The following is a 24,404-nucleotide window of genomic DNA, read 5'->3' on the forward strand; positions in this document are numbered from 1 at the left end:
CTAATCACCAGGAACACAAAAAAAGGCCACATTTGCTCACATCCATTCTTTAGCTGTTATGTCATCCACTTAAACTACAGCACCCTATCCCCAACCAGGGCCCACAGACCTATCCATGGTTTACCCCAGATGTTTCAGTCCAGTGACAGCATGTTAACCCAATATACCACGATGATCCAATTCACTCTATCCTATTCACACCTTTCACCCACCTGTATTTTCAGACCCAATTACTCAAAAACTTTTTTCACTCCATCCTTCCATCTCCAGTTTGGTCTCGCTGTTAACAGCTACTTGGTCCCTCCACTTCTGAAACATATATCCTCTTTGTCAACCTTCCCTCATTCACTCTCTCCATATATCCAAACCATTTCAGCAAGCCCTCTTCTGCTCTCTCAACCACAATCTTTTTATTACAACACCTCTCTCTTACCTTTCATTACTTGATCAAACCATCTCACACCAAATATCATCCTCAGGACGAACATTTCATTTCCACCAAATCCATCCTCCTCCACATAGCCTCATTTATAGCCCATGCCTTGCACCTATATCATATTGTTGGGACTACAATTTCTTCAAACATAATGATTTCTGCCCTCCCAGATAACATTCTCTCTTTCAATACATTCTTCAGCACTACTAGAACTTTTGCCCTTCCCTCATAACATTCTCTCTTTCAATACATTCTTCAGCACTACTAGAACTTTTGCCCCTTCCCTCACCCTATGACACTCACTTCCATGGTTCCATTTGCTGCCATGTCTGCTCTCACATAACTACATCAATTCTCTTCCTCCAGTTTTTTCCATTCAAACCTTCACCCCTTACTAACTAGTCCCTCAACTCTGCTGATCTAAAAACCTCGTATTTATTCACTCTCAACTTTCTTCTTTTACACGCTCTTTATATATATATAGCCGGACTTCACCTGCTTAAAGTTACATGACAACTTTGATGAGGTTGCGTTGTTGGGAGTACAATCTTATCAAAGAAATTTTCACTCCACAGGAGTTTATGAATTCAAAAAGTTTTATAACAGCAGAGAATGTTCAAAAGATAGGCCCCATGACTGTAAAACTCCCTCACCATACAGAACAAATAGGCAATTGCAAACAGGTTATTACAACCCACACAAACCTTTCCATGGTTTTCCCGGCTACTTCACATGCCCTGTTTCAGTCTACTGACAGCATGCTGGCCTCTGTCATCAAAACCCTCAAATTCACTCTATCCCACACACACTTTTCACCCTCCTGTATGTTAAGGTCCCAAGCACTCAAAACCTTTTCAACTTCATCCTTCCATCTTCAATTTGGAGACAGGGAAAGTAATTCTAATGAGGGCATAGTTATCTGTAAATCTGTACATGCAGTATGATTGGCCAACCTTGATGAGCTTGTGCAAATCTCTTCCTTAATCTACATTATACATTTTGGGAGTTTACTCAAGGCAGGGTTTTGGATAAGATTTGTTCAATAGTTTCAGTATATATTCATTAAATATTTTTCAATGCAGGTATATACACACATATTACAAAAAAATATCTAAATACACACATATGTCTTTTATACAGAGAGCCAGACACTGGCATAAATATGCTCTAATCATGGCCACCTTGGATGAGAGAAAAACAAAGTACATAAAAAAAAATTATGGTTCTAGAGCATCCATAGAACTGACTTTTAAAGGTAGAAAGGTTGTAAGAAGGAAGTGACGAAAGATGGAAGAGAATTCTACCTTGACTATCGTAAGAAAAAAGGAGGTATCATAACATTCATTTGTCATGTGGGTGGTCTTCACACAGAATCTATGGGATGCTACAGCCAAGTGAATGTCATGGGGTCCAAACCTAAGTGACAGGTACACACACAGACATCTCATAACAATGGCTGAAATAATTCTTGTTAAACAGATTGAAAAAAGAATCAGCTAAGATCTGTGAACAGTACTCCATACTACGGTGAATAAAGCTCCTGTAGATAAGGCATAGGGACTCAAGAGATATGATTACTACATTCATACAACATTTCAAGCTTTTGAGAAGCAGATTTTATGTTCATAAGATGAGGCTTCCAGAAGAGAGAGGAAGATATAGTTATGTCCAACACATTCATGTTACTGCATGGTTGAACTAGTGCTATAAAATTCAACAAGACATGCGTGAGATTTAGAAAGAGGTATAGGAAGGAATTGGTTTTTGGCACTAATGAACATAACCAAGTTACTGCTTCCCTGAAGATACTAAACAGGTCAGAATTAAAAGACATGATAGTTCAAAAGAGAAAGAGGGTATCAGACAGAGGAATTAATAGTTGAAGTATGTAGTGTGGAATACTTTCAATTCAACCAAAAAAATAATAGTTTCGAGCATTTTTTGTGCATCTAATCATATAAATAAAAGCTACTTTCAGGACGTAGGATTGGCCAACGCAGAAAATGAAAATTTTGTTACACCAGAAACTTTTAAGTCTTAATCAATTCAAAAAATAAACAAAGGTTTTATTATTTTTTGTGGATCTTTTCATAAATCAAAAAGGATCTGGCTGTTTTCTGGGCAAAGGGAAAGTAAAAAACATAATCAGTTGCCCATCACAAGCGTTTTAAGAATGTCAGGTCATGCTTCTTAGATTGGTTGCGTATTTCTTTTCTATAACCACAGATACTTGTGAAAAGAAAGACACTACCAGCACAATAAACTTAACAATACATTCTTTAAAGTAATAACCAAAGATGATATGTTCCTACTAACAGTAAATATGCAGTTTCAGAGCACCATAGAAGCAGAAGTATGACAGATGTGATCAAGACCTAATGAACATGATCTGTAGTTTTTCTGATACAGAAAAATATAACTGATAATGGGGAGGGCTTAAAGATCTGAGGCAAAGTTGGGTTACTCAATATAAAAGTACCTGTAAGTGAAAGATTCATAAAAAAAACAACAAAATCCATGAAAACCTCACCTAACTTTGCATAAGAGCTGAGATTCACCAAACATTTTAATGTTACTGTTGAAATTTACCAAGACTGTGATCCTACTGCCATCCGGTGGAGCATGTTTGTGGTTTTAGATGTATTCTTGGTTCATGCTTCCTACGTTGGCTTTATGTGGAAACAAACACAGACAGTGCTCAAGTCTCCAATAAGCCAGATGTAAACATTACACCACAAGAATCATATATTTTCCAAATAACATCAAAATTATGGTATGTGTGAGGTGCTAAGAAAATCAGGTGAGATTTTCCAAGGTTCTGTTTATTTGTACATATGTTTAAGGTAAATCATGAGTTTAGCTAAACACCGAAGCACTTTAGATACCGCAATTTTGCTCTCCAATGATAGTATAGTGTTCTGAGAAAAGAATATAACTGTCAGAGCATGATTTGGAGCATTATACTTGATTCAATAATACTGAATAATAGTGGTGAGATTTACAATTATTTGGAAAACTGTGCGGTAATTTAATGTAAAAATAGATTATATGATTGTTAACACTCAAGTGAACTTATGAAAATCTCACCTAACCTTCCCTAGTAGCTACAATTTAGAGAAGAAATAGACAAACATTTATGTGATAAGCTGCTATGGACCACATGATATGGCTGATTGTCGAGAGGTTGGACTGTGGTATAAAAAGCCGCTTGGTTTTTCATGTTTGTTGACATTCATCAGCACTAAGTGTGATGCACAATCATATGTATTTTTAATATAATTTCGACTAGACTAACGACATTTAAGATATATTTGGGCTGCTAGGGAGGTTTGGAGAGGTTTTCATTGAGTCCAACGATTTTTTCACAAATTTTTCACCAACATTTACATTCATCAACACCACATTTTCTTTAATTCCAATTACCTTAACCAGTATCACCTTAATTAACTTAATAAAATATAATTCAATATCCCATATCACATAAATTTTCTGTTCTTTCAACACATTATCATCACTGTAAAACAAAATTAATCAATATCCAAAACTAGTTTCAATGTATAACTAAACTAAACTAGGTTAAACTGGCCTTGATTACATTCAGTTTGTGGCCTACCTTAACCTAGCCTGGAAAAACGTTGATGGGTGATGGGGGCGACTCCTAGTCTATCACTTTACAAATAATTATGTCACTGTATCCCTTCGTTGGCCTTCTAGAGTCAGTGATACGTTTTTCTTCCAATTCTTCAAATTACTTCTGTCATGCCTTTAAACTGCAAATTAAACCTAAATAACAATAATCATCCCATGATATGTTATCCACTGATATGTTTGCCTCGAAATTGCTGCTTTCACACAACCTAATAACTACCACTGAGGCTGAAACTGGTAATCTATCAATCTAGTAAACTCATTAGGTTCTAACTCATTAGGCTCTAACTCATTAGGGTGTTGGGTTTGGGAGAAACGAGTGGTCTGTGAACTCGTTGCCTGATTCAATTTCCATTCACAAAATATTTATTATTGTATCCCATCCTCATTCACTTGCAAAAGTCGATTAATAAATGGAGGTAGATCACTTGATGCATTTCAATAATCATAAACTGTCACTGGTCAACTATCACTTATCACCTCCCCGATTACCCCTCGGCCAAATTTGGCCAACGCCAATACACCAGTTCTTCCATCCATTAAGTAATAAAAAACCTTAGAGAGAAGAGAGTTATGATAAATGTACCAAACCTTCAGAAGAAATGATAAGGTTGGAGCCTGTGGCCTGGACCTCCTGCCTGCGCCAGCTGCCAGGGACGCTCAACTGTTGTTGTTGTTGTTGTTGTTATTGTCTGGCAGTTTGTGTGAGGTTGATCCACCTTACCTCACTCCTCACTAACTTATAACACGACATAGAATGAAAGATATATATACACCTCCTTGTTACTTCTTTTGTATAAGACTTGTTATGTATGAATATCATCTTTAGTCCAAAGTTGTTTTTTTTTTATCTGGGTCACAGGCTTAATGCATTTTGATCTTTGGGGTTTTTAAAACGTAATCCTTAAGTTCGCCCTTTCTCTTCTTTGCCTTATTATTCTAAAACATTAAGGCTGCCCTTTTTATATTACATTTTTTCATGTTGAGAAGTTTATTTCTTTCTGCGTCAATATATTTTTTTCTTTGCAATATCCGACTCCCTCGTCGCAGACGGGTGATTTAAGGTCATGTAATGTCTCAACTTTCATGCGTAAACCATATTTCTTTAATACAATGTGCTGAACAGACCAAAAAAACTCCTAATTAAAAAATTACATCCCGTCGCCGGGTGAGACCAGCACCATTCACACGTCCATCACGCAACGCACTTTATCACGATCAGCATTTTGTCTCCAGACCGTCAATATACGCAATACGCTTACCCTCTGACCTTCATATGTTTAATTCTTTTCATCATCCGTCTCATGCAATTTACTTCTTTTGAAAATGAACTGCGATCCGGCCTTGACCTGGCAAACTTTAAACCTCATACAAGAGGAGCTGAATTAGATTTAAGGTGCTCTTGGGTTGCATCTTTAAGCTGAACCCTTTTTATATAAAAGCTGAATAAATCCAATAATTCCCACTAAATCATAGTATCAGCTATAGTCCATGCAAATCAGAAGTAGTTGTATTTAACCATTGGTAAGAAAGAGAACGATGTCCTTGAAGATTTATGCACAATCTAGGTCGCGAAAAAAATAGTCTGGCTGGATGGAAGATAGGCAGGTGGAAGCCACACAAAAATGTTGGGGCTTTTTCTATATGGAGTCTCAAGCTTGTTTCCCCGCTGCATTGTCTCTCAAGTCAAAGGTACCCAGACTCGCATCCAATTCATCAAAAATAGGCCTTCAATGACACCTTCAAGACGGTGAATGAAATGAGAATAATACAAAATTTGGGAGAGTTAGAAGTTTATTCATTTTCAAACAGAACTCGTAGTGTGTAAGAAAGACCTAAAAATATATAGAGTTCCAAGATTAGTAATGTAGCAACAGAATTGATCACAAATGAACTGACCCTAAATGCTACGTCTACTATGTAGGGCCACGCTAAGGATTTTGGTCTGTATCATCGTAATATGTATATCGTGACCATGGATTCAAAATATTCTTGCCCCTCCCCTTGATAGATCTTTGATGAAGTCAAACATCATACATATAGTAAATAGATTTTTAAAAGCTATACATAATATGCAGCGACATTTTCCAAATGTTGCGGCCAACAAGCCCCACCAGGTGACACCACCTGACCTCGTATTCCCTGAGCGAAAAGCGGTGAACATGGCGGCTGTATTAAGCAACTGACAGTAGTCAGGCCAGAGCCAACAGCCTTAGGGCTTAATGACAGAAAAATCCAAACTCATCCGAATGGGAAAAATTCCATTAATCAACAAGGCTTCACCTCCTCTCCAGCCAATCAACTATCATTAACCCAATTCATCTCGTCTTTTCAGTCATGTTCAATTTTTTGTTGTTGCTGATCCTAGTACCATAACCACTTATAAGCTTCTACATAGTACTTGGTTTTCTTTATTCATATCTAAGATCATGATTACTAGTACCCCAGAACATCCACTGCTTCAGGTTGCCTCAACTCTGAATTTTCTATGCCAATAAGGAAACTTTGATCTATTTTCCTAATTAGTCTTTAATATTTTGTTTTACCATTTCCTTTCATAAAACCCGGTAGTCTTCACTAAATGCTATAGCAAAGTCTAAGAAATTACTATCTGTTCTTTCCTTGCAATCTTTTTTTAAATATTGTTTTAGTGAACTATTAGTTATGTGTGTGTCTTTGCCTGACACAAATCCATACTGGGCTTCATTAAATCAGTCATTTTTGGTTATTTGTACTAGTTTTTTTTTTCATAAATAATCATATGATGTTTGGATAACTGGTCTTTACTATTCAAGACGTAGCTTAGACTCTCCTTGTGTATTGTATTATATATGCTATTTGATATATGTATGCTATTGATTGACTGATATTTTGTTTCAACATTAATGGGTTTTGCTATCTTTTTCTTAAGAATATAGATGGTATTTCATCAGGCCCTGATGCCAAGTTCACTTTAAACCTGCATCAGGAAACAGTGTCTATAATTGATGTTCTAATTTTTCTTGCCTATGTTTTTAATATTCAGTTAACTTACTGTTCCAGTAGTGGCCTATTGAGGTCTCTTCCATCATTAAGGAGCTGTGAGAAAAAATTCTGCCATCTTCAGTGACACCAAAAGAATTGCATAGCCATGTATGTAGCAGAAGGTCAAGCATACTCAGCAACCATGTGGAAACTGTAATTTGATGGATGCTTAAGTTAATAGGAAGATCAGTTATGATATGTATCAGTTGGTGAGGAAAGTGAAAAAGAACATGAGTAATATGAAAACATAAAGAGACAGAGAGTGAGTTTAGCAGAGAGAGGGGAAGGCATCGGAGTGCTCATGCTTGTGTAAAAATTGAATGGTAAATAATTGTGCCCACTTTAAGTAATAATGGGGTTATGGAGGGCTTTATTAAGTGATTATGGGTGCAGACCAAGAATTTTTCCAAAGAAACAACACTTCCAATATCCTCCCCATACATACCAGCCACATAACTTCACATATATTCAGGCAATTCATCAACAGTGTGTATGAAATAAAGTTAGTTTTCAGTATAAGAAACAAATCCTTTAGTTTCCTTCCAAAATCTTCCAACCAATCTCCTCACACTGAATTTTATTGTGGTGGGGTATTTCTGAATAAAATAGTTATTTACCACCAAGTACTTGAAGAGATACCATGAATTGCTGGAGTAAATATATCGTTGAATTTTACATAAAAGAATGGTAATGAACACTTGTTCCTAAAGTACCATCTACATTAATCTAGGCAAATCTGTTCTCTTGAAATGTGCCTGTGGAAGAGGACCTAACATACATACCTTGCCTAAACCTAACCACCATCTATCGGTACAAGAAGGCATGTACAGAACAGATCCCACACAAGACCTTTCTTACTTATGTTTTCACCAATCCACTGAAGGCACAAAATATTTAACAACATCACTAGCCCAACACTGACCAAACTTCAACATCTACTTCATTCGAAGATCTCTGGGAGTACATGAGGAACACGAATGAAAAGGGGCATCCATTAAAGGATCGTGGGGCTAAAATAACATCATGAATTACTTGCCAACTATGCTATGAAGAATCAGACTATTGGTGTTACAATCTCTTTGATTTCCCCTTATGTTTACATAGAGGAACACTCATCTTTCATCCTTTCATACTATACTAAATTTGTTTGGGCAAATAAAGAAAAGTACTTTAAATGGTGAGTTATGGTAAAGCACAATGTGATGTTGAGATCTGAGTACAGGAAGACTGGAGGTTAAGCTGAACAGATAGAGTGAGGAAGTACTCGTGCATGGACTAGAGACCTCAGTTGGATGAATGTCAAGGAGTATTCAAAAACTTTGGTGTGTGAGGATACTTTTGCAGAACCATCTTCCTATGTATGGCAGCAGTCGTCTGTTGTATGTATGTACATAAATGAACTACACTGTCATAAACTTTTATCTGAAATTTATTGATAAAAATATATAATATGGTCTTTCATGATACCTGAAAATTTTGAGACTGAGAACAAGTATTTACACTTTTAATATAAACAGAAACCATACTTTGCCTAATATCCTAGCATGGAAACAATTTTATCTCAAAATCATGCTTAGAATCATTACATGAAATTTCTTTTTACAATACTTTACATATACATCCACAATTTTAATCTTTAATCTCAATAATAGGCACACTATAATACAACCTCCAAAGTTAATCATTATTTTCTTCAATATGCATGCAAATCAACACAAGTAAATTCAGTCATATGTTTAGTGTTAAATCAGTTTCACTACAAACAATAAAAATCCAGCAAAACATTTCACTGAAAAGAGAATCAGATTTATCAAAAAGATGAATTCCTTCATCATCACGGATATATGTAGAGAAAACTCCAGAGTAACTAAAGTTGCTGTCAGAAACTTTAGACAATATACAGTTATTACAAAATTACAATTTGGATATGCATGATGACAGGTAGACCTAAAGACACAAGTTTATGATTTATATACAACAAAATTCCCTAAACCAGTAAGTCAATGAACACACTACGATGAGAGGGTTTGAAACACCATCATTGATAAATCTTATTTTCACACATTCTAGCATGGTATTGAGATCAAATATGATGCACCATTTTAAAAAAAGATCAAGTATTGCTCAGGTTTGAATATGTGGTACATGAAGATGTTACAAGAGCAAAGATGAGACAAGACCTAAAGAGGAAATACATTGTGGAAAATACACAATTTCTACAGTAACACAGACTGGGAAATGGATTTCTGTAGCCACGAACCAGGGAACTATGGTAGAGAGTTCTGAAAAATTTACAATGAAGTAGGAACAAGCATACCTCTGTCCTTATATACACAGAGGGAAGGTTGAGAAAGAGGGAAGATTGGTTTAATAAGACATGTCACAAAGCAAAGGAGCTTCAAGATGTGCTGCGACACAGTTATAGGGAACATTCCAACCAGCCAGCAGTTTTAAGGTATTAGAGGGCAAAGAACAAGTATAGCATGATATGAAAAAAAGACCAGAGAAATGTTGAAAAGAATATTATGGACAAGGCAGAAGAAAATCCAAAACTTTACCAAAAAGTCCTTAAGAATAAATAGCCAGTTACAAAGCATGCTTAGGAATTCAGAAAGATGCATTGCAAGACATTTCTTTCACATTATCTCCCATCATTTCTTTCAAATATTCCTCTATCTTTTACAAACTTCATCCTTTGTTAGGCCTGCCTAGCAAACTTTCACTCCCTCCTAATACCTCTCTTCTACTCTAAAAAAAAAGTCACCTCCTGCCAGAATGCCTTCTTATTCTCTTTTAGATTCTAATTAATTTCCTTCCAAATACTACATGGGCTTTCCTTTTATTGATAAACCCCATACTTTTAACTCTTCCACACTTTTCACCCTCTTGTATCAAAATTTCATTTAACTATGGAAACTGATATACCATACAGACTGCTTTTGTTTTATACATAAGGTGCCTCTTCCATAACATGACAAAATGTAAAAAGTTACTCAACTGAAATACAAAGTGTAGAGCCAATACAAATCTGAGGACCTTGTTCAAGTCAACTTAAAGTAATATCTAAAGGGTATAATCAGCAAATGGTGCACATTCTCAGGCTACCAATCCTAATAAGGAATTCACCTTATCAGAGAAACATTCATGACAGCATTTACATAACAAGTCTGGAGGAAACAGAGGTATGGTAGTATTAACAATACACTGGCAGTTATGAACACAGCAAAGTATGGCTAAATACAATTGTTATAAAGAATTACTAAGGTTTCAAAATTACCTATGCAATATGTAAAATGCTCTTACTATGTGTAAAATGTTCATCCAATAAATTTTGCTTATGATAATACATCAACAATAAATCATAACTTATGCACATGGGAATCTTGTTATAAGTCTAGTGAAGACTTACTGGAACATTTTTCTATTAGTAATTTTCCCCATAACAGCATAAGGAGAGACTGCAAGACATCTCACTCATGAAATATGAAAACACCACACTCCCTTTTTCATGTGATAAGGGTGAACAAGTAAGCAACAAAACAATGGATAGGCATTAAATTATCAGTCCAACTCAAAAGCATATTTTTCAGTCTGGAAATACATTTCAAATACTGTATACAGAGACATATATCTATTTCAAAATTGTACTATGACTTTATATCAAACATTCTCTATGCTTCAGAAACATTCCAAAGCATAATGAGCCACATCAAGAGCTAAGAATTTGAATACTGACATCAAGAGAAGTAAAGAACATCAAAATACTAAGCAGACAGTGAAGTTACTTGTAGTCAGCACCAACAATAGCTTCAATTTCATCAGGATGTTTTGGACAAGAGTTACTGAGCACTTCTATACCATCTTCAGTAATAAGAATGTCATCTTCTACCCTAATCCCCATGCCAAGGTAGCGGGACAGCACAGTGGTGTTGTTTTCACTTATGTATATACCTGAAAAGATAACTTTTATTCTGAACAGGAATTTATCATACTTAGCATTAAGATACATGATATATGGGTAAAAAAGCTAAAAGAATTATAAGTGAAACATAAGTATAAACTTTAGATGTGGGGTATCATGAAAAATATATATATTCCTTTTTCACCTTTTATCAACATTTCCCATATAGTGAGGTAGTGCCACGAACAGACAAAAGAAAGACCACATTCACTCATATCCATTCTTAAACTGTCATGTGCAGTGCACTAAAACCACAACTCCCCACCCATGGTTTATCTTGGCCACTCCACATGCCCTGGTTCAGTCCACAGACAGCACACTGACCCCCTGTATACCACATTATTCCAATTCACTCTATCCCCTGCATGTTCAGGCCCCAATCGCCTAAAATCTTTTTCACTCCATCCTCGCATCTCCAATTTGCTCTTCCCGGTCTATTTGTTACCTCCATTTCTGACCCATATATCCTCTATGTCAACCTCTCCTCACTCATTCTCTCCATATGTCCATACTATTTCAGCACATCCTCTTCAGCTCTCTCAGCTACACACTGTTTAGCATCACACCTCTCTCTTACCCTTTCATTACTTTTATACTCTTTATTTCTTCATACTTGATCGTCGTTTCCCGTGTTAGTGCCAGGAAACAGACACAGAAAGATGGACCCACTTACATACACATATATGTACATATACGCACCTACACATACTATTTCATTTTATTTTATTTATTATACTTTGTCACTGTCTCCCACATTAGTGAGGTAGCCCAAGAAAACAGGCGAAAGAATGGCCCAACCCACCCACATACACATGTATGTACATACGCGTCCACACACGCACTTATACATACCTATACATCTCAACGTATACATACATATACACACACAGACATATACATATATACACCTGTACATAAGTCATACTGTCTGCCCTTATTCACTCCCGTCACCACCCCGCCACACAGGAAATGACAACCCCCTCCCCCCTCATGTGTGCGAGGTAGCACTTGGAAAAGACAATAAAGGCCACATTCGTTCACACTCAGTCTCTAGCTGTCATGTATAATGTATATACATATGTACATATTCATACTTGCTCACTTTTTATCCATTCCTGATGTGGCACCACCCTGCCCCACAGAAAACAGGAAAAATGCATGAAGGAAAGGAAAAAAGATAGCTCATACATTCTCTCCTCCCCACACCCGATCGCCACCCTCTGCATCATCAAGGTAACAGGACATGGTAGCTAAAAAACTATTTCCTGTGTGGCAGGGCAGCAACAGGAATGGATGAAGGCAAGCAAGTATGAATATGTACATGTATATATATGTTTATGTCTGTGTATGTGTATGTATGTGCATGGAAATTTATGTGTGTGTGTGTGTGTGTATATTTATATTAATTTTATTTATTATACTTTGTCGCTGTCTCCCGTGTTAGCGATGTGGCGCAAGGAAACAGACAAAAGAATGGCTCAACCCACCCACATACAAATATATATATATACATACATGCCCACACATGCACATATACATACCTATACATTTGAACGTATACATACATATACCTACACAGATATATACATATATCCATATGTACATATTCATACGGGCTTTTCCAGGCACTCCTGCAGCCCAAGGCTGTGCTAGATTCAGTAGTTAACATAAGATAAATTTCTTTGAGGCACGTTCTTTGACAAGATTGTATTCTGTCTCAACCAAAAATGATACAGGCTCATCAAAGATGACTTTTCACTCGCTGAATAACATCAAACTGGGTTAGCACTCGGAACAGTTGAAGAAATGGTCTCATTCACTCATATCCACCCTCTAGCTGTCACCTACAAAGTCCCTAAATTCTGGCTCCTTTCCATTTGCTAACAGGCTGTCTGCATTTGAGTGCAGAATCTTCATCCTAAAGCACTTGCTACCTGATAGGCTGAACCAGAGCATATGTGGTGGTTGCTGGGAAACAACAGAAAGGTCTGTGGACTTTGGTAGTAACTACTTATTGTAGTATGGAGAGGGAGCCCCATCTCCTGAACCTTTTCTACCAACAAGTAACCTTTTAAGCTTTTCTAAGCTGCCAGAATTTACTGCCTCATTAGTAAGTTTATCCCAGCCATCCATCACCTTACTAAACCAGTAGTTCTTAACATCCTTTCTAAGCTTTGTACCCAACTTTTCATTATGGCCTCTGGTCACTAGAGTAACCAAAGGCCATAACAAAAGCTGGGTAACATACTTGTTAGAAAGGATGTTAAGAGGTACTTGTTTACTGTTAAGTTGGTGGACGGGTGGGATGAACTATCCATTTAGGCAGCGAACACTGGTGGTTTTCAAAGCTTTAAAAGGCTACTTATGGTGTAGAAAGTCCAGGGCTCCATGAGTCTAGAAATCACTCCACATACTGTACAAAAAAGGTCAATGCAGCATCAATACCATTCAATCCAACCATTTTTCCACATTTCCTCTTATGCAAGGTATTCACCACCTCTTCCCTTTTCACCAAACCATTTGCCATAACTCTTTTGCTTTGCATACCTCCACATCCCAACCATCTCCCATCTGCCATTCTATCATCTGAACATTTAGAATTCCTTCGAAATAATCACTCCACCTCTTCATCTCTTTGCCTGTAAGAACTTCCTTGTCTGTTTTCTTATGCACACAACTTTTTCCAAGTCCTCCCATTTCAGACTTCCTCTCAAACTATCCTGATCTTTACTAACTTATTTTTGTTCACTTTCACTTTTAACTTTCACCCATTAAAGTAACAAATGAGAACAGCAAAATGCCAGGATCTTTTTTAAGTATTTTTGCTCTTTGTTTACACCTAATACTGATGCAGATTAGGACCTTGTCTACTACAAATAAGTATTAAGTTTCAATAAAAGTTTCAAGTAAATAAAGAATTTTTTATGGCCACCTTCAAAAGGTGATACGGTTAAGATCCCTCTCACCCAGCATAGAAGGCCATTATACTCTTTCTTTTCCAGACCATTTTGACCCACACTAAACCAGACTTTGTTCTTACCAGGCTCAACAGTAATTATGCTTCCAGGTTTCAGCGGGCGATTTCTAGGCACAAGAGGTGTGTCATGGACATCCATTCCAAGATAATGGCTTACATGGTGGGGGCAAAATCCATATGCAGCCTAAAAGAAAAGAAATACACTTGAAAACTTTATGACAACAGTATTAATGGAATATAATAAATAACAGAAAGATGAAGCAACCAGAAGTATAATGTGTGATGGGATTCATGGAATCATTTGTATGCGACAGTGGATGTATGAATGGGGACTTTGATTTCATATGATAAATCAACCTAGCATGCAAAATGAAAAAAAAGTAAGTGCACAGGCATGAATACTAATGTTTTACTTTAATACATCTAATCCATGTAAAAAATGGGAACAATGTTATAGTAGATAGATAGACAGGATGGATACTTAATTTCAGCATCATAATTCATTAGGGAATTTGTCACTTAATCTAGTCCAGCTGGTCCTGGGTGAATGACAGAAGCATTCTGTTCATTAGGTAATAACTCCAGGTTCAAAAATAGTATACTGCATTGAATGTAACAGACAGATGACTAAATATATGATAATAGAGACTATCAGACTACTGGACACACATACTGATGGCCAGACATTACATGATATATATACTAATGGTAATCTTTTTTCCTGCTCTCAATATATACTAAAATTATCTATGACAATCAAACCTTTTTTTAACACAAAACTGCTTTTCCCACCATAACAACGCAATGTCAGGAAAACAAGAACAATGGCCTCTTTGCACACATCTACTCTCTAGCTGTTGCATACAATGTACCAAAACCTAAGCCTACCATATACAGCAAATCCCCATAAACAAAATTAAACCAATCACATATGATCTGCAGTACTCACTCGCATTAATTCTCCTTCAGAGAAGCTTGAAGGTAAGACACAGAGCTCCTGGAGTACCTTACCAAGCTTAGCACACATTATTGAGAAAAGCTGATCAAAAGTAGGATGTTGAATGCAGGCACTTATTACAATTTGTTGCACTTCAAGCACTGCTTCATATACATCACGCTGAGCTGGTGTAAACTCCCCACTAACAGGCCAGGTGCGAGTAACATCACCACTATAACCACGAAACTCACTACCTGCAACCAGATGTGGAGATAAAAATTTGGTAACAATTTCAAAGATAAATTTCTGCACCATAACTTCAAGGCAATGATGAGAATGTGTGAAATATTAAAGAACAAAACAACTGTACACTAATATCAAGAACTATACTAACCTGCATCCATCAGTACCATTTCTCCAGGATTGATGATCTGATTGTTATTAATATAATGGATTATATTGGCTCTGGGCCCACCAGCTACTACAGGAGGATAAGCTAAGTAATCTCCACCTCTCATCCGACTTTGATAGTCTACTGTAGCAAATAACTGGTGCTCCATTACTGGTGCCCTTGTGGCTCGCATGGTGGCTGCTATGGATTCTCCACTTATTCTACATGTTCTCCTCATTAGTTCTATTTCTGCAGGGGATTTGATAACTCTAAGTGCATGTATGTGAGATTTTGGTGACTCCATCCCTCCCTGTCGACCTCCTAACAGCCATCCTTTTAACTGGCGGTGAATATCTGGATTGGGTGCATGCTGAGAGTGGTACCACAAAGTAGGGGAATTTAGGTCTGATTCTAAACTGCCAAGATAACGTGTAAGTTCATTCAAAGGTAACCCAACATCTACACCCCAAACATGAGGGGCATCTGAGGGGCCAGTGCGTGGACCATCCCATAGTTCCTGGCAAGGTTCATGTTGTGGAGTGAACATTACAGATTTATGAGTTGGAGCATTCCTGCCTTGTAAAGTGTGCAGGACAAGAACACAATCAGGTTCCAGGCAACCAGACATGTAAAGCATATCTGTGTCCTGAAATATAAAGCCTGCATTACCATTATGAATATCATGAACCAATGAATAATGGTTTAATGGTTTCAGTAAGAAAAGAATTTTCAATTATCATGTGTTAAACAGTATGTAACTGAGTTAAGGCAAGTAAGTATGGCTAAATACATGTGTGTATGTATGTGTATGTATCTCAGGGGAGATACAAGAATGAGATAGATGGAGAACAGTCAAGTGATATACAAGGAAGAGACATAGCTATGAATCATTTTTAGTCATAAGTTATTTTCTTTAGTGAGTGCAAAAAGTAATTCCACACAACAGCCAAACCAAAATATAGAATTCTTTAGCAAATTGTTGCTGAATCTTCAGTATCTGAAAGTGTGATTGTTTCCCACAAGTGATACATTTCTGTAAGATTCTGCAACCATCACCCAGCTCGAAATGCAAAAACTGATACGTTGGATACACATGTATTTTACTTATCATACTTGATCACCATTTCCCGCATCAGAGGAGTAGCACCAGGAAACAGACGAAGAACAACCCATCCACTTATATGCACATTTTTTTATACATAAATGCCCATACATGCACATATACATATCAAAATATACACAAATACAAACATATACATATGTGCACAAGTACATATTCATACTTGCTTGCCTTCATACTCAGAAAAAAATTGTAGCAGCAGTCATAAGACTAGAGATCATTATATGAATACTTGCAAAACTAAGAAATTTTCAGTACAACTTATTCAAGTTTGTTTTTCTATAATATTCTGAACCTGAAATTCAGATAGGCATTTAAGGATATTTCAAAAATTCCAAAATATCTGCCATAATGTTGTGAGAGCTTACTGTGTGGTGCTTACTTGTCTATACAAATACGGGATCTTGTCTATCATATATCGTTTTGGAGTAGCTGGAAGAATAACAACATGGTGTTTACCCTCCTTCTTCCCAAGACTCTCCATAAGCTTGTGACGCCGTTCACTAAATTCCTCACGGGATATGCCAAATGTGACCTTAAAAGGAAAAAATATATATATATATATATATTTTTTTTTTTTTTCATACTATTCGCCATTTCCCGCGATAGCAAGGTAGCATTAAGAACAGAGGACTGGGCCTTTGAGGGAGTACCCTCACCTGGCCCCCTTCTCTGTTCCTTCTTTTGGAAAATTAAAATAAAAAAATGAGAGGGGAGGATTTCCAGTCCCCCGCTCCCTTCCCTTTTAGTCGCCTTCTACGACACGCAAGGAATACGTGGGAAGTATTCTTTCTCCCCTATCCCCAGGGATAATATACATAAGAGGTTTCTCTGTACAGTAGGTTTGAATTCTATAACATTGTTTTCATTTGTTACACCTATAATAGTTGCAACTTTTGTGCTAGAGGATTCAAAGAGAATTTCCTCCATATAGGTTCCACACAACTCCACAAAAAAATCACAATAATCAACATTTATTTGATAAAACAACAAAGTTTTGGTTTCTTTAACTATCACCCTTAACCATTAACAAATCATGTATCATATACTGTATCTTCTCAAATTCAATGGCATACAAACCCCTATACTTTTATATCATTTTTTATTTCTCTACTATATCCTTCATCTGGAATCATATATTCTGAATTTTCCTTAGTGGTCTGCCAGAAGACTTTTTCAAAGACTCATGGTGTGCTAGTTTATGAGACACTGGTAAATTTGTCAAATGACACAATTTGGAATGACACATGGAAATAATCTAAAGTATAAATTGATAGCTTTGTTCAACTGAATGTGTTCTTTATATCACTTCTGAATCTTTAAAATCTTGACATGCACAGAAATTATTTTTTCCATAATTCCCTAACATACAGCACTACACTCTTACTAGGTCGAAGGCTTGAAACTGGGAGGGAGCTAAATAAGAAGGGAGACAAAGACAGTAAATAAAACAGGATTTCCAGCAACCTGCTCCCTCTCCTTTTAGGTGCCTTCTATAACACGTAGGGAACATGTGGGAAGTATTCTTTCTCCCCTATCCCTAGGGTAAGAGAGATATGTGGTAATAAAAAGAGTGTGGTTGAGAGAGCAGAAGACGAAGTATTGAAATGGTTTGGTCACATGGAGAGAATGAGTGAGAAAAGATTTACAAAGAGGATATATGTGTCTGAGGTGGAGGGAACAAGGAAAAGTGGGAGACCAAATTGGAGGTGGGAGGATGGAGTAAAAAAGATTTTGAGTGATCAGGGCCTGAACATACAGGAAGGTGAAAGGCGTGCAAGGAATAGAGTGAGGAACAATGTGGTATACTGGGGTCAACGTGTTGTCAATAGATAGAGTCAATAAATAGAGTTGAGCAGAGGAGGGTGGATGAGCTGGAAATGAGATGCTTAAGGACAATATGTGGTGTGAGGTGGTTTGATCAAGTAAGTAATGAAAGGGTAAGAGAGATGTGTGGTAGTAAAGGAGTGTGGCTGAGAGAGCAGAAGAGGGTGTTTTGAAATGGTTTGGTCACATGGAGAGAATGAGTGAGGAAAGATTGACAAAGAGGATATACGTGTCAGAGGTGGAGGGAATGAGGAGAAGTGGGAGACCAAATTGGAGGTGGAAAGATGGAGTGAAAAAGATTTTGAGTGATTGGGGCCTGAACATGTAGGAGGGTGAAAGGCGTGCAAGGAATAGAGTGAATTGGAACGATGTGGTATACCGGGGTCAACGTACTGTCAATGGATTGAACCAGGGCATGTGAAGTGTCTGGGGTAAAACATGGAAAGTTCTGTGGGGCCTGGATGTGGAAAGGGAGCTGTGGTTTCGGTACATTATACATGACAGCTAGAGACCGAGTATGAACGAATGTGGCCTTTGTTGTCTTTTCCTAGCGCTACCTCGTGCACATGTGGGGGGAGGGGGTTGTTATTTCATGTGAGGTGGGGTGGTGATGGGAATGAATAAAGACAGACAGTATGAATTATGTACATGTGCATATATGTATATGTCTGTATGTGTATATATATGTACACGTTGAGATGTATAGGTATGTGTATTTACATGTGTGGACGTGTATGTATATACATGTGTATGTGGGTGGGTTGTGCCATTCTTTTGTCTGTTTCCTTGCACTACCTCGCTAACGCGGGAGACAGCGAAAAAGTAAAATGAATAAATAAATAATTTATTATTTATCACTATATATATGGATAGAATGATAAGAGAGTTGAAAGGAAAACTAGAGAAAAGGGGTGCAGAAACGGTGCGTGGAGATGAAATATGGTGGCTAGTGGCAAGCCTGTTTGCAGATGATACTGTGTTTTTGCTGAGAGAGAAGAGGAGTTGCAGAAGGTTGTGTGTTTTATGATGTGTGTAAGCATAGGCAATTGAAGATAGATGCAAGAAAAAGTAAAGTAATGGTGTTTGAAAGGAAACAGAGTGAAAATATAGATTTTGTAAAAACATACAGAGTGAAAGGAGAAAGTGTACTAAATCATGCTGTAGACATGGGGAAAAAAAGACTGGAAGAAGGGAGGGAATTTAAGTATCTAGAAACTGTCTTAAGTAAGTGTGGTGATATGGAAGGAGAAATAAGGGAGAGAGCAATACAGGGTAGAAAAGTCATTTGGTCCCTTAATAGAATAATGAAGGGTAGAGGTGAAAAGTATGGAAGTGAAGAGAAGATTATGGGACAGCATAGTCCTCTTAACCCTGACCTATGCAGCTGAAACATGGACAAAGAATAAGTAACAGACGTCAAGAATCCAGGCTGTGCAAATGAGCTATTTAAGAAGAGCATGTGGGGTGACTATATGGAATGAAGAGAGAAATGAAATGGTGTATGAGAGATGTGGTATGGCAGGGAATTCAAAGGGAGTGAACTGTGGAGTGGTAGAATGGGTAAAACATACTACTTTGAGGTGCTTTGGGCATGTGGAAAGAATGCAAGTGGAAGTGGAAGACCACCTGTGACATGGGCAAATAGGCTGCAGGAATAATGGAGGGATAGAAAAAGTGGAAGAATACATGGAATGGTGTATGCAAGGGAGGGATGTAAGGATAGGAATAAGAGGAGACTCTTTTACCTTGGCCACCCCTTGATAGGGGTTTCTAGAGGGAACTTGCATCAGAGATATAGATAGATATAACATTTATATGATGATATTCTCATTTTGGCAAATGCTCAACATTAATACAGATAATCTATAATGACCTCGCCAGGTTGAACAAGATGTGGATGCGAGTGAGGTGTAGGCTGACCAGATCGACAGAGCCGTTGAGGTTGCTTCTCCTCTTCAAGTCTTGAAACATCTTGCTTCTGTTCCCCAACTTGACTCACAGAATGACACAATCGCTGCTTTACTGCAGCTAGACCTATAAAATTACATCTTTATGAGTACTGAATAGGCACCCTAAGTGAGTGAATTTTGGCCTAACCCACCCACATACACATGTTATATATATATATGACCAAAATTGCAATGAATAAAAGTGTCAGTCTATCTGAAAGGAAACCAATTGTCAACTCATAAAAACAATGGTTACGAAGTCTATCCCAGTGTTTTTTCTATGTTTTCTCAACACCTATTACAAATGCCAGCAGCCACTAGCAGAATGAGGGAATCAAGCTAATATTATATTACACATATCTGTGTAATAAAAAGATGTTCTGGAAGGAGGTAAATAAAGTGCGTAAGACAAGGGAGCAAATGGGAACTTCAGTGAAGGGCGCAAATGGGGAGGTGATAACAAGTAGTGGTGATGTGAGAAGGAGATGGAGTGAGTATTTTGAAGGTTTGTTGAATGTGTTTGATGATAGAGTGGCAGATATAGGGTGTTTTGGTCGAGGTGGTGTGCAAAGTGAGAGGGTTAGGGAAAATGATTTGGTAAACAGAGAAGAGGTAGTGAAAGCTTTGCGGAAGATGAAAGCCGGCAAGGCAGCAGGTTTGGATGGTATTGCAGTGGAATTTATTAAAAAAGGGGGTGACTGTATTGTTGACTGGTTGGTAAGGTTATTTAATGTATGTATGACTCATGGTGAGGTGCCTGAGGATTGGCGGAATGCGTGCATAGTGCCATTGTACAAAGGCAAAGGGGATAAGAGTGAGTGCTCAAATTACAGAGGTATAAGTTTGTTGAGTATTCCTGGTAAATTATATGGGAGGGTATTGATTGAGAGGGTGAAGACATGTACAGAGCATCAGATTGGGGAAGAGCAGTGCGGTTTCAGAAGTGGTAGAGGATGTGTGGATCAGGTGTTTGCTTTGAAGAATGTATGTGAGAAATACTTAGAAAAGCAAATGGATTTGTATGTAGCATTTATGAATCTGGAGAAGGCATATGATAGAGTTGATAGAGATGCTCTGTGGAAGGTATTAAGAATATATGGTGTGGGAGGCAAGTTGTTAGAAGCAGTGAAAAGTTTTTATCGAGGATGTAAGGCATGTGTACGTGTAGGAAGAGAGGAAAGTGATTGGTTCTCAGTGAATGTAGGTTTGCGGCAGGGGTGTGTGATGTCTCCATGGTTGTTTAATTTGTTTATGGATGGGGTTGTTAGGGAGGTAAATGCAAGAGTTTTGGAAAGAGGGGCAAGTATGAAGTCTGTTGGGGATGAGAGAGCTTGGGAAGTGAGTCAGTTGTTGTTCGCTGATGATACAGCGCTGGTGGCTGATTCATGTGAGAAACTGCAGAAGCTGGTGACTGAGTTTGGTAAAGTGTGTGGAAGAAGAAAGTTAAGAGTAAATATGAATAAGAGCAAGGTTATTAGGTACAGTAGGGTTGAGGGTCAAGTCAATTGGGAGGTGAGTTTGAATGGAGAAAAACTGGAGGAAGTGAAGTGTTTTAGATATCTGGGAGTGGATCTGGCAGCGGATGGAACCATGGAAGCGGAAGTGGATCATAGGGTGGGGGAGGGGGCGAAAATTCTGGGGGCCTTGAAGAATGTGTGGAAGTCGAGAACATTATCTCGGAAAGCAAAAATGGGTATGTTTGAAGGAATAGTGGTTCCAACAATGTTGTATGGTTGCGAGGCGTGGGCTATGGATAGAGTTGTGCGCAGGAGGATGGATGTGCTGGAAATGAGATGTTTGAGGACAATGTGTGGTGTGAGGTGGTTTGATCGAGTGAGTAACGTAAGGGTAAGAGAAATGTGTGGAAATAAAAAGAGCATGGTTGAGAGAGCAGAGGAGGGTGTTTTGAAGTGGTTTGGGCACATGGAGAGAATGAGTGAGGAAAGATTGACCAAGAGGATATATGTGTCGGAGGTGGAGGGAACGAGGAGAAGAGGGAGACCAAATTGGAGGTGGAAAGATGGAGTGAAAAAGATTTTGTGTGATCGGGGCCTGAACATGCAGGAGGGTGAAAGGAGGGCAAGGAATAGAGTGAATTGGAGCGATGTGGTATACCGGGGTTAACGTGCTGGCAGTGGATTGAATCAGGGCATGTGAAGCGTCTGGGGAAAACCATGGAAGGCTGTGTAGGTATGTATATTTGCGTGTGTGGACGTATGTATATACATGTGTATGGGGGGGGGTTGGGCCATTTCTTTCGTCTGTTTCCTTGCGCTACCTCGCAAACGCGGGAGACAGCGACAAAGTATAAAAAAAAAAAAAAAAAAAAAAAATCTGTGTACCAATCAAAATTCTAAGTAATTTCATGCTCTAGAATTATTTATCTATTATCATTCAACCCTACATTCTTTCCACTCCCTCATAACTACCATAAACAAATATTTAATATTTAGAGAAATGACACATAAGTGCAAATGAAAAAACCCACATTCGTAAATCATTCGTTACGAAAAAACAAGGAATGCACAAGTAGAGTGAAGATCCCAGACTTACAAAATGAGCATCAGCTTTCTAACAAATTACCAAAAAGAATACAATTGGACTCCTGACACAAAGAAGTGATTTACAAGGGTACTGATGAGAAATAATGATTCAAGTAATCTTACAATAATAACTAAATGAATAATGGAAATGGTTACCAAGATTAAGGAAAATATGAGGTTCGTATAATTAAGTGTAGGTAGTAGTTGGTAGGCAGCCAATGACCAGGTGTATCACCAGTATCACCCATCTGGGTATCAGGAGGCTTAGTAACAGCTACATAAAGAGCTAGCATTTCAGTGTTTGTCAAGTTGCACTCCTCTGACATAAGTAGCCATCTCTACTTTCTCCCTCACTCACACGTGGACTACTGGCATTATGTCCACAAACATATAATATCTCCTTGTTACATATAACACTTGACAACACTTAACTCACACAGCTCATCCATTGTAACACTAGATTTTCCTGCAGAGTACCATACACTGGCCCTACTTTTTGGCAAAATATAGAAGTTGTAGGTAGGAACATTTAAGCAGGAGCATTAGGTAGGAGTGGAAGGTAGAAACATTAGGCTGAAGCATTAGGTAGAAGTAGTCTGTAGAAGCATTAGGTAGGAGCCTGTACAAACAATGCACTCAAGTTGCTGTCTCTCAATGGCCTGCTAACAGTGAGGCACTAAAGGCTAAGAAGCGGCATTGGAGTTCATTAGTTATGGAGACCCTACTGCTGCGGTCATCCCTTTGAAGGAGTTCCAGGAGGGAACAGGTGTCAGAGATAGAGATACATGGATAGACATTAAAGTAAGTTATAGCCTTCCCCATTATCAGTTATTTATCTATGTAGAACTAATCAATATCCTTATACTTCAGCAATACCCTTTTACGTCACTTTTACCGAGTGTCTCCACTCATTTAATATGCTTTTCTTTTACCTCCATATGCTACTGTTACTGAATCCCAAATTTTCAATCATGTTTGATACTCTTACCACTTATGAGTTATTTACTGACACTAGACAGGGTAAATGGGATTCAATTAACTACAATAGTTTTATTATAATCTACAGTGTGCATACATTCAAATGTTAAGTTTCGTTATCATTCATAAATTGATAGAGGAAATTTCGTACTCCAGTTGTACATAAATCGTGTAGAACCAGTTGCTTATAACTTCGTACGTGGGACCATTTGTACATAACTTCGTACGTGAGGAAATACTAAAAGATAAATCATTAATAATCTTTAGATTTGGCACGCACTATTATGCCGCGTTTAAAGCTTTTTATGGCACGGGATAATCCACGGCAATATCTCAAGCAACACATGTCCCAAGGGAACACACAAAACAATGTCGAATCAAGACAAAACACAAATGGCGAAATACTGGAAATTTAACTTAATTCTCTTCACTGTGCATATAATTACTCGAATCTAGTCATACAAGAGAATCACTCCTCATACCGATGCAGTTTCTTTCAGATCTGCTACACAAACGCAGACAAGTCTTCAAGACGCTCATGGTGGTTTGTTTTGGTGATCAGCTGATCACCGGTGGTTGCCAGAGGTTTGTTATATGTAATCATCTCACACTG

General features: G+C 37.8%; 2 protein-coding genes across 4 annotated transcripts in view; both read right to left on the bottom strand.

The window, feature by feature from the left end:
- The window catches only part of LOC139746254 (uncharacterized), a 140,458-nt gene extending 135,586 nt beyond the window's left edge, over positions 1-4,872 (bottom strand). Inside the window, exon 1 of one of the 2 annotated variants that reach the window (XM_071657275.1) lies at positions 4,671-4,872. The gene's annotated coding sequence lies outside the window, so the exon portion shown is untranslated. The remainder of the gene's footprint in view (positions 1-4,670) is intronic. The other variant, XM_071657273.1, reaches the window with a different exon arrangement.
- A 3,647-nt stretch (positions 4,873-8,519) lies between these two features.
- On the bottom strand, positions 8,520-24,404 carry LOC139746345 (xaa-Pro aminopeptidase 3-like). Of its 2 annotated transcripts, XM_071657519.1 has the most exons (7): positions 24,274-24,404; positions 20,195-20,355; positions 16,877-17,029; positions 15,378-16,020; positions 14,996-15,237; positions 14,110-14,230; positions 8,520-11,059 (listed from the first exon to the last, which is right to left on the bottom strand). In XM_071657519.1, the coding sequence occupies exons 1-7, from the start codon at positions 24,329-24,331 to the stop codon at positions 10,890-10,892; spliced, it is 1,548 nt and encodes a 515-aa protein (XP_071513620.1). In that variant the 5' UTR covers positions 24,332-24,404; the 3' UTR covers positions 8,520-10,889. The 2 variants fall into 2 exon arrangements, with proteins under 2 accessions (XP_071513620.1, XP_071513621.1); XM_071657520.1 differs by lacking the exon at positions 16,877-17,029.

Source organism: Panulirus ornatus, chromosome 64 (assembly GCF_036320965.1).
Source record: "Panulirus ornatus isolate Po-2019 chromosome 64, ASM3632096v1, whole genome shotgun sequence".
In the NCBI taxonomy this organism is placed as follows: Eukaryota; Metazoa; Arthropoda; class Malacostraca; order Decapoda; family Palinuridae; genus Panulirus; species Panulirus ornatus.